Source organism: Biomphalaria glabrata, chromosome 9, assembly GCF_947242115.1.
Source record: "Biomphalaria glabrata chromosome 9, xgBioGlab47.1, whole genome shotgun sequence".
Lineage (NCBI taxonomy): Eukaryota > Metazoa > Mollusca > Gastropoda > Planorbidae > Biomphalaria > Biomphalaria glabrata.
This window is the reverse complement of record NC_074719.1, coordinates 36,104,512-36,122,685: the sequence shown is the minus strand read 5'-3', so window position 1 is coordinate 36,122,685 and position 18,174 is coordinate 36,104,512. Positions and strand designations below refer to the sequence as shown.

Sequence of the window (18,174 nt, the reverse complement as noted above, 5' to 3'; positions counted from 1 at the left end):
TTTTGAGTTTAAGCCTCCCGCCAGGGGGTTTGAGAATAAAAAATACATCTTCAATGTAAGAAAAAAAGCAAATTACGGACTCAAAATGCTATGAGCGTTGCCAAAAGGGGTTTTGAGTTTAAACCCCCATTCAGAGGGGTTTGATGCTAAAAATACCTCTTCAATATAAAAAAAAAAGCAAATTACACACTAAAATTATTTGAGCGTAGCCAATCCAATCGGGGGTTTTGAGTTTAAACCCTTCTTCTACAGATGGCTTTTTTTTAAAGTTTAAAACCCCTCCAGATGGTTTTGAGTTTAAGATCCCCCTACAGAGCATTTTGAGGTGGAAAACCCCCAACAGATGATTTTGAGGATAAAACTTCTCTTTTCGATATAAAATCTAAAGCAAACTACAGTCACTTAATTCCAAGAGCGTATTCAAGAGCGTATTCAAGAGCGTATTCAAGAGAGGTTACACATTTTTACCAGTGGCAGGGCTCCATTAATAAACTGCAGTGAATAACAGTGAAAAACACAAAATGTGGCTCAACAAAGATGGCTAAGACAGATTTTAGGAGTCAGATCGGGTCTAAATCAAGGAAATCCTATGCCGAACTGGGAGTCGACCCATTAGTAAGATTGTGAGAGAGCGATGCATGAGGTTTGCTGGACATGTTCTCCGACAAAATAAATTACGCATAAGAAGAGTTGCAATGATATCCTAGTACAACTTGACGCCACTCATTCATGGAGGTCCTCATGGCAGGTGGGAAGAGGCTTCAGACATTACCAGTGACAGATTTTTATGGAAACAGCTTGACGTCAAATGCTCCGAACGGCGCAGTAAGAATAGCACATTAGGTTTTTGAAATAAAACTTTTTAATAGCAGGAAAATGCAGTGTAGATACCTCAGAATATACATTTTGTTGGCTTTCCATACCAGAAATAGTGCTTGGCGGCGGGGCTTCGCCCCGCGCTGGGGGAGCTCCTAGCTCTCCCCCAAGACCCCTTGCTATTAATGGCGGGGAATCTACAATTTTATGGAAACAGCTTAACAGCAAATTCGCCGAACGTCGCGGGAGGGTCTAAGTCAGTAAGAATAGCACATTAGGTTTTTGAAATAGAACTTTTTAACAGCAGCAAAATGCACTGTAGATACCTCAGAATATGCATTTTGCTGGTTTTCAATATCAGAAATAGTGCTTGGCGGCGGGGCTTCGCCCCGCGATGGGGGAGCTCCTAGCGTTCCCCCAGACCCCCTTGCTAGTAATGGCGGGGAATCTACAATTTTTCCACTAACTCATGGAAGAACCTATTCTAGGTCACAATAAACGTCTTCCGAAAGAATGAAGGGTCAGAATGTAATAAAAATTATGTACACACACACACATATAAATACATATAATTTTTTTTCTCGGGGGGGGGGGGGAGGGAAGAAAAAAAATCCCCCCCCCAAACCCCCCCCCCCCCCCGAAAAAAAATCCTGGCTACGCCCATGCAATCTAGTCATGCATGTTAACCAAAGACTTAAACTATGCCAAGTCACTGGTTTTCCTGGCTGAATCGGCAAGCCATTTTATGCTCTAATAGCACTAGGGAAGAGGAAGCATTTGTACAAATATGTCCTAGCATATGAACAAAGGATATGCCTTTATCTTTTTGTCTCTCAGAGTATTTTATTCGCATTTGTTTTTGTATTTGAAGATTATGGTTCAGTGTTTTATGTTTAATTGCTACTTTATTTTTAAGTCCTCTATTCTGAAAAGTTGTTAAATATAGTGATTTTACTAAAGGTTTTAATCTAATCAAATGTGAATTTTCATTTGTTACTAAGACGAAATTTGAACTTTTCTGGAACATTCTACACCGCATTGGAATTTGCTTTTGGGTCATGGCGGTGATTTGACAATGCCAGCAGCCATGGCGCTAAATTCCTACCGTCGGAAGCCATTTGCATTTGTTCATCAAGAATCGAATAGCTTCTATTACTCCCATTGTCCGTTCAAATTTTATTCCGCTGACCTTTTCTCAGCACACGGTTGAATTTTAAAAAGCTAAATACGATTACTATCGAAGTTGTTGTTTCTGGCCTACCAGAATTAAAATCGAATAAGTTTATCTTTTTTACAATCCCAAGAACTGTTAAGCAATGATTCATTATCTAATTTGTAGACATTACAGACACTGATCTTAGTCCAGAATCGTTCTTAAGACTAAGATCGTCACCAGAAATGGCAAGTGAACTACCATACAGAACGCAAAAATGCTATCGCAAAATTTATGGCAAAACTTTTTACAAAACAGGTCACAGAAACAAGATTTGTTAAAGACTATTTCTCCTTTCTGACGCTGATAACGTTTTGGTAATAGCAATTACTTTGCTCTTAATAACTAATGAATGATTAAACATTTTCACCCTACCCGGATTGTCCCCCTATCCCCCACCCTTTTTTTTTGGAACAAATTCCTGGTTATCAAATTCTAGATAGGTCTATAGGTTCATATTTAAAAGACTTAAAATTTAACTTATTTATTTAAATCTGTAATGAATTAATGCGGGAATATTCCCTACTGTGTGTGTGTTCAAGATATAGATTCTCTAGACTTCGAAACAAATTTTAATAATACTTGAAAAAATTATAATGGTGGAACCAGAGTTTTCCTTATCTGGCAAATTAGTGTATAATTCTTTGAGCTAAGGTATACATAAACTGTAAATTTCTAGGAAAATCGTTAGAGCCGTGTTCAAGAACCGTGTCCAGAATCCAGACGGGTTTGCAAGCTGAAAAGAGGAATTGTTAGTACGTAGCATTTTAATAGTGTTTTAGTAGCCACCGTAGGAAAATGTTAACATTGTTTTGTGACTGTCAGGCAATCACAAAAAAAAAACTACAAGGTCCATTGAAAATCCGATTTCACCAGCTCTCTCTCCATGCACGAAATGTGAATCATATGTCTAATTTTGAGTTTCTGAAAACAGTTTTGTTGTTGTTTTTAAATTAAGTATGCATACTGTATGCACAGACGTATAAACCAATTTTAAATAAGGTGCAAAATCAGTTATATGACCAATAACACTCAAGCTATTATATGCTAACGGCTTCAAACACGCACTATATGTTTCTAACTTTTCCAAGTTTTCTATAGCACTGATATTTCACTTAAATATAGATTCAAAGGCAATTATGTAAATGTGAATTACGTATAAATTGGTTGTGATGTGTGTATTTAACTGACCCGCAGGGGTCGCCAATGAGTTTGAACAACTTAAACTCTCTTCAGTCACCATGCTAATGAATGTTTATATTTTACGACAAATTCAGTTTTGTCGATTTCTTGATGTTTATAGTTCAATAGTATCAGATACAGTTTACCTTATTAATGAGGTAAAAAGCTTACGTGAATCTGAAAAGAAAACAAAAGTACAACCTATTAGTCAAGCTTACCTATATTACAATAAAACTGAAGCAACAAACTAGTCTATTCAGTGGCGTAGCGAGGGGAGGGTGTGTTGGGACAGCCGCACCTGGCGTTGGAGCGTAGGGAGGTGACAAAATGGGTATGAAAGCACTACATAAAATATTTATGTTCTTATGCAGATATCAAATGCACACATTGTTGGGAGATTAGGTGAAGGGAGGGGCGCTGACAGGCCTTGCTGACCGAGGTCCTGACACCCTCGAAACGCCACTAATTATATTAGAATAAAAATGTTTTTTAATTAAAATTATAATGTTCAAAATATTAATGAAAATGGAGTACTTGTCATACAAGAACTTATAAAAAAGTAAAGTTCCCCTTTCAGATCTTGTGATCTATAGGGCAGGGGGTGTAAAGGTCATCTGTTTCTGTGGCCTACGTTTAACGAGGGTGGCATGTGGCCAGCACAGCGACCAACCGACTTTACTTTTCCCAGCTAATGTCAAGTACCCATTAGAGCTGGTTGGACTCAGAGTCGCCCAGAGATCCTGAAATTAAAAATCCAAGTTTTCACCAGGATTCGAACCCGGGACCCACGGTTCAGAAGCCAAGCACTCTGCCGCTCAGCCACCGCGCCTCCTAAGGCGCCTATAGAGATAAATTAATGGGCATATAGCTTAAATGGATAATTATGTAGCTGGACTATTATCATATAGGGTTATTAATGTATACCTATAAAGTCACAAGAACATATAAAGTGGATATATTTTGATGACAACACAACAAAGTGTGGCTAGTGCGGCTCCGTCTGAGCAGGGTGTGTCGTACTCTTCGGAAGCAAAAACAATTTACCTCTCAGCCCCAAAATAATTATAATGTTTAGAAGTATGGAAATTATGTTTAGGAAGTTATTCTTAAACGTATCAATTAGACTTGATGAGTGAGGTGGATATTGTGTCCTGTTATGGCTTGGAAAATTCTCGACCTGAATGGTGACTTGTATGCACAAGGCAATACAGGAGGGTTTCTGTCTAGGACTTTTTAAAGAGAGGATTTCAGCCTCTCAAGCCCTCACTCCAATGGGGATAGATGATGATGATGATTATGGCTTGGAAACCGTTGGCTCTAAAAATCATGGCAAGGGTTATCACACTGCACCTTCCCCTTCGACGTCACTGATTGCGGATTGATTGACACCTTTTAATAAGAGCGATGCTGTTATTATAAGAAAAACGGACTTACTTTTACATACTGCACATGTCTGCGGACAAAGCATATCCACTAAATCCACAGCTCCGCAAGCATAGTGTAATGTACTGCAGTCTGGATCATAATCTACACATTCTGAAGCTGGGAAATAGTGTATAATAAATTGATCAATAATTTTCAAAAGTTAGTAATGCCATCTTTTTTTCTTAACTTTTGTGTTAGGCAATAGAATGTTGTTTTAATCTATCCAAATGCTATGTATGCATCATGCAGGGCCGGCCTTAAAATTTGCGCGAGGCCCAATTTTAAAGTTTTTTACAATCAATAACAACTATTACTATTAATTGGATGAATATATCAACAAGTATTATACAACATGCATAGGAAGCAATTGAAATGCAATAGGCGCCAGTGGGGTTAATAAAGGTACGTCAATCGTACGATATGTTAAGCCTTTAACATCTTTAAAAAGCTATGACAAGAACTATGACTGATAGTGATATGCTAAATGTAAATAGCGGGGCCCCTGACAGACGTGAGGCCCATTTTGGATCAATCGGTCAAATCGGCCTAAGGCCTGCCCTGCGTGTATGTATGTATGTATTTATGTATGTATGTATGTATGTATGTATGTATGTATGTATGTATGTATGTATGTATGTATGTATGTATGTATGTATGTATGTATGTATGTTTCTATATTTCTATCTATCTATCTATCTATCCTATTCTATTCTATTCTATCTCTATGTTTATATATTAGATCTATGTAGTGTGGTATTTAAGACACTACTAAGAACTTCTTCTGCAAGTAAAAAAAGTTGACACTCACTGTTTCTGGGCCTTGAGATTGTTTCTGAGAAAAAAAAAGAAAGATAAAACAAAGATCTCTAAAGTATAAATCTACCTAACAATCTTCACAAGGGTAATGTCTTTAACTAAACAAAGTATTAACGTTAAAGTCAAAATTTTGAAAATACGAATAGATGTGTGGCAACCACTTGGATATCAATCCAGAGGGCCCAAGTTCGTATCTGATGGGAAGAACCCCACATTTACATCCGTATTTCTCAATACTGAGAGATTTTTTTTCCCAATTAATCGATAATTAATAATTAATAACCACTAATTCAGTTAATGGGTTAATTTATTTTATGATTCATGTTTTGTTAGGGACAATGAATAATTGAGTAATGTTTCAACTTGATTCGAGAATGAAATGGAAAGCTGGAGAAATAACGTGTTCAGAGATGGTATCAGTCAGACAGAGTTTTACGTTCTCTTTAACTCGAATGAACTCAATTAAAATAAAGTGTGTGTTACAAAGGGAGGTAATAGACAAAAAAATGTATTCTTTTTATTTAAGTTTAAAAGAATAAGGTTACGGAAGACAACTGCAGGAAAAAAAATATTCGTTATTGATATTTTGGAAGTGTAACATTTGAGGATTGCAACTTACCATTACAGATTTTACACGTGACTGGACACACGCGACTGACCAGGTCATTATGCACACAAGCGTTGCCCAGTGCTATGGTGTCACACTTCGGGTCGAGGTCAAAGCAATCTTCAGGACCAGCTGAGCAAATAAAAGTAATATTATAGCATAGCTTAAAATTATGGTTTTTAAGTCTAGCTGTCATTTTGGAGAAGCTTCTTCTTTACAATATAGAACTATCAAGCTCATCACTGAAAAATAACCTTAGAAAATTGCTCTGTTAAATTTTTTCCAGAGTTCAACCCCTGCCTATACTATTTCAAAGGAGGCGCTGTGGTTGAGTGGTTAAGCGTTTGGCTTCCTGGGGTCCTGTGTTCGAACCTTAGTGAAGACTGGAATTTTGAATTTCGGGATTTTTAGGGAGCCCCTGAGTCCATCCAACTCTAATGGGTACCTGACTTAAGTTGGGGAAAGTAAAGGCGGTTGGACGTTGTGCAAGCCTGCTCGTTAACCGTTGTCTAAAGAAATGGATGACTTTAACATCATCTGTCCTATGGATTGCTAGGTCTTAAAGGGGAACCTTTTGTTACTATACTATTTCAAAGCCAAAGTTAAAAGTCTATTATATATTACACTTTGATGTACTAGATGATATGTACTGATAACATGGAAGCCAATACGAGGAAAACGCAAACAGGGACGTCCTCGTATTACTTGGCGCCACACCTTCATGGAGGACCTCAGAACTGTGGACACCAGATGGGAGGAGGCTTCAGACATTGCCAATAACAGATCTCTATGGAGAAAGCTTGCCGCCCAATGCGCCAAGACTAAACCGTCCACAGGGATGTAGTGTATGGCGGCGGGTAGGATTGGAACTCAGGACAATCGTTGGAACATACCCAAAACCCTAAACCATTCAGCCAGAGCAGCCATCGAATAACTTAATTTTGTTTATATTATAATGTTCAAGTTATACTAACAAACTACGCTACTCTGTACACTTAAAATGAAAACATTTTGGATGAGGCTATTTGCTTTCTTCTAGCTTTAATACCTATGAGAGTGATTGTATTTAAATCACCAGGTTATCAAAATTATATAATGCTAGGAAAAACAAAATGTTTGTAAATCAAGTTGAATATGCCAACTAATCCTGGGTGTGCTAAAACATCGAACTATGGGCGACGTTTCTTTTCCGTTTATTGCGACTAATAAAGCTAACTAGTTGTTTAGTTGTTTATACACTTTATAGACTGATTTACAGAAATAAAAATTATATCAACATGAGCTGTGAAACAAACGTGTAACTTAACTCTTTCTCTCCTAACTGACGATACCAGCGTAGTTTCCACCAGAATGTAGTAAATAATTAGGGAGAGAAAGAGATAAGAAGAAAATACATTTAATTTGTTTTTAATCGATGTACGAATTGGGAATGTATCCAGTTTAAAAACAAAGTATTAAATAATAGGAATAGTAAATAGAGCATTGTATCATTTGAATTTAAAATAAAATAAGACGTCATGAGAATTTGAGATAAGGTATGACGTCATGAGAATTAAAAATAAATTATGACGTGATGAGAATTTGAAAAAGAATTAATTATTTGTTTAAAAATAAAGTATTACGTTAAAGAATTTTAAATAAAGTATTCCATCATTAGAATTTGAAATATGCTGTTACGTAATTAGATTAAAAATAAAGTACTGCATCAGTTAGGACGTACAAGTATTGTCAGTACTAGAATGGAAACCGTTTATCTAATTTTTATGTAATTTGTTTTTCATAGTTTTTCAACAAGTTAAAAAAAAAAAAAGATGAGGAAGTGGATTCAACCAGGAAAGAGAACTAGCATTCATTAAAGAAGAAATGAAGAAAAAAAGAAAGAAGAGAAAAAAAAAGAAAGTTGACTGTTACAAATATTGTGCAAGATATATTGCTAAATATTTTAAGACTACATCTTTAATTTAACTTTTTATTTATTCAAATACTCACAACAGTCAGAAAGGGATGGCACTTTTATATGAAAGTATTAAAACATACAATGTATCTTTTATAATACTTTTGTTTAAATTTGTCTATGACTTATAGTCCTACATAAAGAAAGGGAAAATGAACAAGCGGTTAAGGTTTAACTTTGAGTTACGCGCTCTTGGCAAGATGGCTGCTCCCTGTTTACTGTAATCAGAGATGAGTTAAATTTTTCGTTTTGTTGTATTAAATCAAACCAAATTCATTAAAAAAGCTATTTAACTAATAAACTAATATCTTTAAATTATATATTTAACTTAATTCAGCATTTTTTCTACTAATCAATTCAAATTAACAATTCTTAGCTTAGGACTATTTTGTCTCACTAATCCTTATAATTTATTAGATCTAGATCTAGTCTATATTTATTATTATATCCTTAGATTTTAGATCTATGTCTAGTGTTAGACTTAGACTTTAATTAAGGCTTTAGATCTACTAATCATCTACTAATACTACTAATAATAACTAATAGTAATATTCTATGTAGTTAGTTATACACGTAAATATATTGATCTAGAATCTAGATCTAGTCTAGGTCCACATTTTGAATTTAATAAACCATTTGATTTGATTTAATTTAATTTAACCCTAACCTTAACTTAGGCATTGTAAACCTTAAACTAGATTTAGACTAGACTCCTTTAAAAACTAAAATCAAGAACAGTCATCATGAAATTGCTCTGGCTATTTATCCTAATAATCACCAAATGCACACTAGCTGAACACAGAACTAGATCTACCTTTGTCAACACTAAACTTAAAAAGGAAACAACAGTCATAATCAATCATCACACTTTAGAACAATGCAACTTCAAAAATAACCTAACATACACATCTATAACATTAAAGAAGATTACCCATCACAAATGGAAGTTCTCAATCAGACACAGCAGAAATAAATACCTATCACTGTTAATATTAATGGCAGGAGATGTAGAGTCAAATCCAGGGCCTAGATCTAAAGATAGATGCAACATCTGCAAAAAAATATGCACCCTGAAACAGAAAGCCATTCAATGTGACACCTGCGATGAATGGTACCATGCATCATGTCTCCATATGAATACACCTGTGTATTATGCCTTAGGCAACAAAGACGCATCATGGCACTGTGTACAGAAGGAAAACCTCTATAGAAAATTTAAAGAAACTAATGCAGAAAGAGTTTACAAAAAGTATATAAAAATTAAACACTTAACCCAAAAAGTAAGCAGACAGCTGCAGAGTGAATACATAAACAATGTAATATCTAAAGATAACAACAAAAACCTATGGTCATACATTAAGTCTAAGAAAATGGAAACAACAGGCGTAGCGCCATTAAAAGATGAACATAACATAATACATAATGATAATGAAACTAAAGCAAACATTCTAAACAAATACTTTGCATCAGCATTCTCAGCCCCAGGAGACAAAGACATATTACTGAATTTGAACCAAGTAGACAACATAGAAGATATAGTAGTACAAGAAAATGGAATTCAAAAACTATTAGCCAACACCAAACCAAATAAAGCTTCTGGACCTGATGGTATTCCAGCTAGATTACTCAAAGAACTAAGTAATGAGCTAGCCCCAGTGTTCAAAATACTCTTTCAGGCTTCACTTAACCAGGGCAGAGTACCAAAGGACTGGAAAGAAGCTAATGTCACCCCCCTATTTAAAAAAGGAGAAAAATCTGACCCAGGGAACTACAGACCAGTATCACTTACCAGCATCACATGTAAAATCCTAGAACACATAATATGTAGCAACATCATAAACCACTTAGACAAACATAATGTCCTCACACCATACCAACATGGCTTTAGGAAATATAGATCATGTGAAACACAACTAATAGGACTAATTGATGATTTTTCAAAAGGTTTAGATAATAGTGAACAAATAGATGCTATCTTACTAGATTTTTCTAAGGCTTTTGACAAAGTTCACCACCATAGTTTGCTTAAAAAATTAAAATATTTCGGCATTAATGGTCCACTGCATCAGTGGATTAAAGACTTTCTGATAGGGAGAGAACAAACTGTAATAATAAATGGCTCTAAATCAACACCGATAACAGTAAACTCAGGTGTACCTCAAGGTACAGTCTTGGGTCCACTACTATTTTTAATTTACATAAATGATTTACCAAATTGCATTAGTTCAGGAACAAAAGTCAGATTATTTGCAGACGATTGCATAATATATAGAACAATAAAAACAACACAAGACACAGATATTTTACAAAGAGAATTAGATGAATTACAGAAATGGGAATCAAATTGGAGCATGTCTTTCCACCCAGAAAAATGTCAGTTGTTAAGAGTAACAAAAAAACTAAAACAAATTAATTCCACTTATCTTATTCATGGCAAACCAGTATCACAGACTAAAAACGCAAAATACCTAGGTGTTATAATAAATGAAAAACTATCATGGAATCCACATATTGATGAAACTACAAAAAAATCAAACAAAGCATTAGGATTTATTAAAAGAAATTTCTATAAATCAAATAAGAACATAAAACTAAAATGTTACTTAACCTTGGTTAGGCCAATAATAGAATATGCATCCTCCGTTTGGGACCCCTCAACTCAAGAAAACATTAAGAAACTGGAACAGACACAAAATAGAGCAGTGAGATTCATAACAAACGAATATTCACATTTGACTAGAGTAACACCTTTAGTAAAATCACTAAATTTAGAAAGCCTTCAGGACAGAAGGCTCAAAAGTAAAGTAGCAATCATACATAAAACACTGAACCATAATCTTCAAATACAAAAACAAAATTTAATAAAATACTCTGAAAGACACAAAGATAAAGGCACATTCCTCGTCCCATATGCTAGGACAAATTTGTACAAATACTCCTTCTTCCCTAGTGCTATTAGAGCATGGAATGGGTTGCCTGAGCTAGCCAGGAAAACCACTGACTTGGCAGAATTTAAGTCATTGGTTAATATGCATGACTAAATGCATGACGCGTAGGACGTAATCATCTTCTTTTTTGAAGTAACGTCTGTATTATATAAGATAAGATAAGGTTCCAACCTCTCACCCCAAGACACCTGTCATGTAAAGACCCCTGCTGTCTAACATGTCTGGGCCTAGACTTGATAGTAAGATTTGATTGTATTGATTGATCCTAGCCTTGCAACAAAAACTTTAGAACCATTGTTAATGTTATGTGAAAACTTACGTGTGACTCCTCGGTCTGGATCAGAAGCAGATGCTGAAATTGAAAGACTAATAGTCAAGAACTAGAACATTACTTTTCTTCTGTACTTATTATTTTGGTATAAATGTCACTGGAAATATACAGTGTCCCATACAAAATACATATTGTATATCTTAATCTGTGCTTGAATGCGAGTTTAACGTCTTGCTTTCTCTTCCTCACGTGACTTCAGTTAAGACCTATCGTTATAGAGTGTCTGGCCTGTGACGTGGCAAAGAGCTATAGGTCTAAACCTCTAAACTCTCCACGGGTTGCGGAGTCACAGGTCAGCGTTCAGGCCTTCAGTCCAGTGGAAACCAAAGCCGAACATTGGCCACGATGATCTTTTGTCACTCGGAACAAAGGTGTCGGACATGTCTATCACTTCCACCCCCTCCCCTTGCCTCTGGCCTGACTTAGTTGAGTGTATTTGTAGTACTATACATTGTTGATAGGAACTTGTTTTTAAGATAGAACGAAGTTACATGTATTTATTGAGATTTCATTTGGCTTTTGTTTAAATTGAAGTTAGGACCCTTGAGAAATTTATTATAGTAGTTATTGGCATGAGAGTTTTAGAATCTATAGTCAAAGGCGGTTTTGTCATTTAGTTACAGTACTTCAGCATGAGATTGTTTTACTTTAGTGCTTGTACAGTTTATTTGATGAAATATGTCTTCCCCCTTGTTAATCAACTTCTGGTGTTTCTTAAATAAGTGATAGCCAGAGCCTTGTGTGTCCATAAGGTCTATGTTCACAACACTGACCGCCACTGTTGTATTTCCGACTATATCCATACATACAACTAAAAAGCTCACCACAGTTGCAACAATTTTTCAAAAAGGTTTTCGTGCTTAAAAAGTAGTTACAAGTGGGGAAAAAAGAGAGAGGGAGAAAGAAAGAAAGAGAGTTCGAGAGAAGATGAAGAGAGAAAGAGAGTTAGAGAGACAGAGCTAGAGAGAGGAAGAGAGCGAAAGAGATAGAGTGAAAGAGACAGAGAGAAGAAGAAGAAAGAGAGCAACAGAGAGAAAGAGAGTGACAGTAGGTATTTAGTAAGCCCTTTTACAGAATGAACCTTACCTGTTGTTACTGAATATGTAATATTGTAACAGGTCTGGCAAGTTTTGCGACATAACCGATTGACCAGCACCTCGGGAGTTGTACAATAGCTCTGAAGAGCTGGACATTCAGGGTCGTAGTCAACACACTCGCTGTTACCAACCTGTGTACTGTTCAATGCGTGGTCCACTGTACTGTTCGATGACACATCTTATTGAGAAAAACAAAAATCTAAGAGCAAGAACTAGATAGGAATCTTTGTTTTTTCTGAGGAAGCCTTAAGAAAAAGCTTCCATAACGTTTACACTAAAAAAAAATAATCACCTTAAAAATGGCTTTATCACTTGAAATAGATCTATGTCCAAACTCCAAATGGCTACTTTTGATTATAAGATATCGTACTCTTTTGTTGTTTACATTAACTAAAGTATGCATTTTTTAAAACAGCACACTATTTTTCCTTGGCACAGTCTGCAAAAGAGCTCACAGCTGAGCAGCTAAAAAAGCTGGCTAGAAGAAGAATGTATTTTGTATGCACATACATATAGACCATATTTAAACACTATAATTTGCGCGTCAGCCCAGTTCTGCGACGGGTTTTGCGCGTCGGGGCACTAGAAAGAACACTAGATGTATGAATAAGGGAAGGCGAACTGTTTTTTATTATTGATGGTTGATAATGGTCTTGTTCTTGTATTCGTCGGCGTCTTAAAAAAAAAAAAGATTCAAAATATACACACTTACTACACAGCCCACAAGCCGCTGGACACAACCTAGGTAGGAAAAGGTCTGTAGAGCACTGAAACGTCTTAATGAGGTCATTGCAGAGATCATCGTGGTCGTAGCAGTTTTTACTGTCTGGCTCAAATTCTTAAGGAGAAAACAGACAAGTTCAGATTCATTCTTTGTGTGTTTGGGTTGTACAATCATTTGGTATAACAAACCCTTGAAGGCGAATTATTTTGCTTTTACACATATATTGAAAGAAGCTTGGAAACTTTTTTTTAAAAAGCTGAATAAACGTGACAAAAAATTTACAATTTTAAATTTTAATATAGATGTTGCAACACAAATTTAAGCAGTATACTTCAAAACTACTAATTTCACCGTAAAATAACGTGCTTTTGACTTTGGTATTCCCTTCATCTTCTAGAATCTAACCCAAAAATTCCGTCGATGTAGTGACAAACATTCCTTAACAGTATTTATTCATTCATACATGTTAAAGGAGTCACAGATTAGGTTGTCGGGAAACAGAATAAGTTTGTTACTGTGTCTTATATGAAAACTATTGTGACTTAAATGTGATTCTTCTGTTTTAAGGAAAGTGCAGAATGGGGTTTTAAAAGATACAAACTGTATGTGTCATAAGTGTAGAGCTTGCCATTGTTGAGATAAAAAAACAACAAAACAGCCTTAACGTTAATTTCACTAAATTTTAAATTATTCATTCAGTATTACGTTCACAATAATGCACAATATTCAAAGGTAAGTCTGATAGTATTGTTTGAAAAAAATTAAATCGGGAGTTTCTTCCCTTTGCACATTCTGGACTATACATGATCATTGGATATAAATTTAAATTTTAGAGCCGGGATTTTAAAATTAATTTCATTGTCTAAGTGCTTTAGCTTAATTTCAAGGCGTACAGAATAGTTCAGCAATGTTTGTTTTGTTGTTTTTTTAGACTACAAAAACTTTAGTGCTTTTCTTATTAAAATAGTAGACGAGGTGGCCGAGTGGTTAAGGCGATGGACTGCTAATCAATTGGGGTCTCCCCGCGTGGGTTCGAATCCCATCCTCGTCGATGTATATTTTTATTTCTTTTTTTATGAAGACAATGACTTGATGTAATCTTAAAACTTTGACGAATCCATCTTTTTGATAAATGTTTTAATTTATGCAGTGTCAGCAGTAGCGTAACTAGGGTCGGTCTTACCAGGTGCGTTAGCACAGGGTGGCACCACACACCTAATCAACTTTCCCCCAAAAAATGCCAATAAAAACTATCCTTAATTTATTCTTTAGTTTTAATAATATTGCATTCAATGATTGGTACACAATTGTACATTTTTTTTCAATCTGTCATTGTTTATGACATTAGAGTAGACCAATAGTTATATATTCGGGAAGGAGGGGCTCGTTAGTCTTAGTTGGCTAACCATCTAGAAAAATCTGGATACAAACCTCCGCTATTATGCGGCTATACCCAAACACACATAGGCTTCGTGAGACAACCCTGAATAAAAACAAAACAGTGGCTTGTAACCCTTTAGGCAGCTTGCGGCACTGGGTGTTACCTCCAGACAGAGCCTACGACACTATTGATCCCAAACTGTATCGGGCATATGCCATTCTTATGAACCTGTGTTCCCCAAACACCAAGGTTTCTCGGAACACAGTTTGGGAATCACTGGTCTGGACACATCGGCGGATTGAAGAGGGGGGAAGTGCTGTGGGGACATCATTCCGACCATAGATAATTCCAACTCGCTGTAAAGACGAGGTGGCCGAGTGGTTAAGGCGATGGACTGCTAATCCATTGGGGTCTCCCCGCGTGGGTTCGAATCCCATCTTCGTCGTCGTTTAACTTTTTATCTCTACGAGATCAACGAAAATCGCTGTAAGACTAAAGTAGGTCAATAACAATATTCAAATGTAAATTTATTCAAAATAGAATCAGATTTAACAACAACTGAATATATATTTTGTTAAATTATATTTTTAGGCTTTACGGATACGATTTTAAATCATTATAGGATTTTTCCAACTTTTACTAGTGACGCCCACCTATCCCAAAAACATTACGTTTGCTGAAATGATCTTGATCCACGTAAGTTCATCCTCATGTTTAGCGGGACGTTCTTGTAGCTTTGGGCCTGTTCTGTTCACGCTAAAGTTATCGATACTATGTATATTGGTTAGGGAAAAAATTGCTCGTTCTGCTGTAAGAAAGTAAGGTCTATATGAGCATTGGTGAAGACGCTCTTGAATATTTACTTCAAAAGAACCTTTTGAATCGATCTTGTTGATAAGGTAGAAAGGTTTCTACGTTGAAGACTAAACGACGTCACTTGATTTAATAATTTAATTTCTTAAACTTTGGATATAATGTCGTTTTTACTTCATTAATACTAAATTTATGGAGGAACAACAACGCAAATATAAAAGATTTTTGTTCCATTTAAGAAAGACAACGTAAGCGGTTCCGTCGGCACTTAACGTTTGAACCAACAAAAAAAAATTCAATACATATCTAGCTACATATGTGCAACGTGAGTGATGGAAATTGTTTTTCTAAGTTGTCTGCTGTTGCCAAAAGTGATTAACCCTCCCCCTCCTTCTCATAATGGCATGACACAGTAGCTTCCTAGTGACGTCACTAAGGGGATGCGGAGAGGGTGCGGGCCGCACCGGGTGACCGGGTGGTTGTAAGTATGCCTGGCTGTTGTAATGTCCCGTAAAGATTCCAACTTAACGTGGCCCACTCGGCGTAAAGGTCCTTTAATGGAAGCGTAACGGCTAACAAGAATAAAACTGGCGCCCTGCGGGGTTTCACAGCTTTATGTTGGGAAATCGTCAGAGATCTGATTACAGCCTTAAAATTGTTCCACATAGAAAAACATCTGAGCGATTGGTAGTCCCCAAATCAAACATACACATGCACACTTAACTCTTTCTCTCCTAACTGACGATACCAACGTTGATTCCACCAGGATGTGGTAAATAATTACGGAGAGAAAGAGTTAACTTTGTGGTACAATAGGAAGAATATGAAGGAATTCCTAGAGGTGAGAGGCCATCGGTGTTGGAGACCCAAGAGCGTTCAACTTAGAGGGACATTCAGACACTTAAAGAAATATGACCCCACCTAATTAGCATGACCGGGACCACGTAAAAAATATGGACTGGACATTGTGCTTGTGAAATGTGAATTTAAAAAACATCAACACGTGCTTATGAAAATAATGGATTTGCAAAATCTATTTATATCTAAATTTCAGCTAATAAATGGGGGAGAAAGCAAGTAATGTATAGCTACATTTTTTAGTTGTCCTTGAACTGTAGCGTGCATATTTGTCCAAACCATATCAAAACTAAAGTTTACTTACTGGTCAATGTGAGGACTTTAACACTTGTGGTCACTGTATTGGCTTGTATGCTTGTATTCTTGTTTGGATCTGTTATACAATAATACAAAATTACAGTCTTAAATAGGCAATATCTTTATTACTAAGTTATAATTACAAATAGAAGTTAGGATAGAATAGCAGAATATAATATATTCTTCTTTATGTAAGGCGAAAAGTCTTATGTGAAAAGATTGTGTTGATTCCATAGACATAAATAAATATAGACTGGAAAAAGGAAGTAACTTGAAAACATGTATATCTATTGTATTCGGATTTCCGAATTATGAAAAGTTGCATGATCTCCATTCTTAGAGATTAAACAAAACTACACTGCCTCCTTATTTACAATATATATAGGTGTGTATAGATATGAATACTTCACTTTTATACTGCTCATAAATGCTTTATAATAAAGTACACAAAATTGCAAGTCACAAATTTTCGTTTCATAAAACTCTTTAATCGGCCAGTCTATATTTATTTATGTCTATGGTTGATTCATTTAGTGAACAGTGTCCATAATCGATGAAACTAAATCTAAGCTTTTTTTTTATCCACTGATACTCTCAAAGACATATAGTAAGTTGAAACTATCAAAGACATATTGATCTAGTTCGTTGATACTCTCAAAGACATATAGTACGTTGATACTCTCAAAGACATATAGTAAGTTGAAACTAGCAAGACATTTGGTTTATTGATAATCTCTAAGATATGTTTTCTTTAGTACTCTAAAAATACTTTTCGCTAATACTTTTAATGCAGAAATATCTCGTTTACTAAATTCTTTAACAAATATTTTGAATGAAATATTACTAATCTTAAAGAAATATGACTGAAATAGTTTACCATTGGCTGCTGGAGCTGGTGCTGAAATCGAAAGAAAAAATTTGTTTCAAAAATCAAAATTTTACAATTTTTTTCTGGAAGAATTTTTATTCAATCTATAGAAATTGTCTGTTAATCTGGTAATTACACCAGTAATGATGTTAATTTAGACAAATTAATGTCTAATGAGTAAACAACAAATCAAGTTTAAATGTTCATTAATAAATGTCATGTTTCAATGCCAAATCTAAATGTCATGTTTCAATGCCTAATCTAAATGTCATGTTTCAATGCCTAATCTAAATGTCATGTTTCAATGCCAAATCTAAATGTCATGTTTCAATGCCTAATCTAAATGTCATGTTTCAATGCCAAATCTAAATGTCATGTTTCAATGCCAAATCTAAATGTCATGTTTTGAAATTGAATTTCGAGCTTACAAAATGAACAAATGACTTTGTTCCTCACAGAAAGTCAGATTTGTGTTGAACCTAATGCTCTAGCTTTTGGCAAATATCTAAGCATGCTAACAAAAAATATTCAAAAAGTAATAATTCGACTCACAACATTTCAATCTAGTACTAAGATGTGAAGCTTTAATTTAATGCACAGTGTGCATTGGTTCTACTTTTTTTTTTTTTACAAAACTTATATGAACTAACTCTTGTCTGTCTATTTACAACGATTCCTGTACGAGTTCTTTCTTCTTCTTTCCATTCTTGGATCAAGTTCAAACTTTGCACAATTATCCATTGTCGATGACAAGTTGACAGACAACACAATAAAAAAAATATGTGTTAATTAATTGGTGCAAGCTTTCGACTGACACAGATCAGACAGATTTTTTTTTACAGCT

The 18,174-nt window shown here is 35.4% G+C and overlaps 2 protein-coding genes, 1 long non-coding RNA gene and 2 other non-coding genes across 5 annotated transcripts in view; 2 read left to right on the top strand and 3 right to left on the bottom strand.

The window, feature by feature from the left end:
- Positions 1 to 4,124: 4,124 nt before the first annotated feature.
- LOC106072209 (uncharacterized) lies at positions 4,125 to 12,485 on the bottom strand. The gene is made up of 6 exons (XM_056042621.1): positions 12,389 to 12,485; positions 11,281 to 11,313; positions 6,072 to 6,191; positions 5,445 to 5,468; positions 4,646 to 4,753; positions 4,125 to 4,135 (listed from the first exon to the last, which is right to left on the bottom strand). The coding sequence occupies exons 1-6, from the start codon at positions 12,483 to 12,485 to the stop codon at positions 4,125 to 4,127; spliced, it is 393 nt and encodes a 130-aa protein (XP_055898596.1).
- A 59-nt stretch (positions 12,486 to 12,544) lies between these two features.
- On the bottom strand, positions 12,545 to 16,539 carry LOC129928288 (uncharacterized). Its single transcript, XR_008779874.1, has 3 exons — positions 16,470 to 16,539; positions 13,102 to 13,227; positions 12,545 to 12,567 (listed from the first exon to the last, which is right to left on the bottom strand). It is a non-coding gene; the product is annotated as an uncharacterized LOC129928288 (long non-coding RNA).
- Trnas-gcu (transfer RNA serine (anticodon GCU)) lies at positions 14,083 to 14,164 on the top strand. Its single transcript has one exon. It is a non-coding gene; the product is annotated as a tRNA-Ser (tRNA).
- Positions 14,858 to 14,939, top strand: Trnas-gcu (transfer RNA serine (anticodon GCU)). Its single transcript has one exon. It is a non-coding gene; the product is annotated as a tRNA-Ser (tRNA).
- A 645-nt stretch (positions 16,540 to 17,184) lies between the features above and the next one.
- The window catches only part of LOC106062136 (uncharacterized), a 19,539-nt gene continuing 18,549 nt past the window's right edge, over positions 17,185 to 18,174 (bottom strand). Inside the window, exon 6 of the mRNA XM_056042620.1 lies at positions 17,185 to 17,360. Within this exon, the coding sequence (XP_055898595.1) occupies positions 17,185 to 17,360 (176 nt within the window). The remainder of the gene's footprint in view (positions 17,361 to 18,174) is intronic.